The sequence below is a fragment of the Notothenia coriiceps genome, unplaced genomic scaffold (genome assembly GCF_000735185.1).
Source record: "Notothenia coriiceps isolate Sejong01 unplaced genomic scaffold, NC01 NC01_scaffold00031755, whole genome shotgun sequence".
Taxonomy (NCBI): Eukaryota; Metazoa; Chordata; class Actinopteri; order Perciformes; family Nototheniidae; genus Notothenia; species Notothenia coriiceps.
Window position 1 is genome coordinate 20,314 of NW_011364456.1, and position 240 is coordinate 20,553.

At 37.9% G+C, this 240-nt stretch overlaps 1 protein-coding gene across 1 annotated transcript in view; it reads right to left on the minus strand.

Annotated features, from left to right (window-relative positions):
- stxbp3 (syntaxin binding protein 3) overlaps positions 1 to 34 on the minus strand; it is a 7,979-nt gene extending 7,945 nt beyond the window's left edge. Inside the window, exon 1 of the mRNA XM_010788242.1 lies at positions 23 to 34. Within this exon, the coding sequence (XP_010786544.1) occupies positions 23 to 34 (12 nt within the window). The remainder of the gene's footprint in view (positions 1 to 22) is intronic.
- Positions 35 to 240: the final 206 nt, after the last annotated feature.

Below are 240 nucleotides of genomic sequence, written 5' to 3' on the forward strand. Positions count from 1 at the left end.
TCGTACATTTATTGCTGTATACAAAATTATACATAACGCGGAACACATTATTAGCTGAATATCATTCATCCCATCGCACAAACAGGCAAATAAGTATGTACAACTCAACCAACACTGTCCACTGTTTCCTTGGGTTCCTGCGGGTCAATCAATCAACTGCAATGTTTATGTATATATTCGCCCAATATCACAAATGGCGTAGACATGAGAGGAAGTGGAAAAGCAGGATATAAAAAGGTA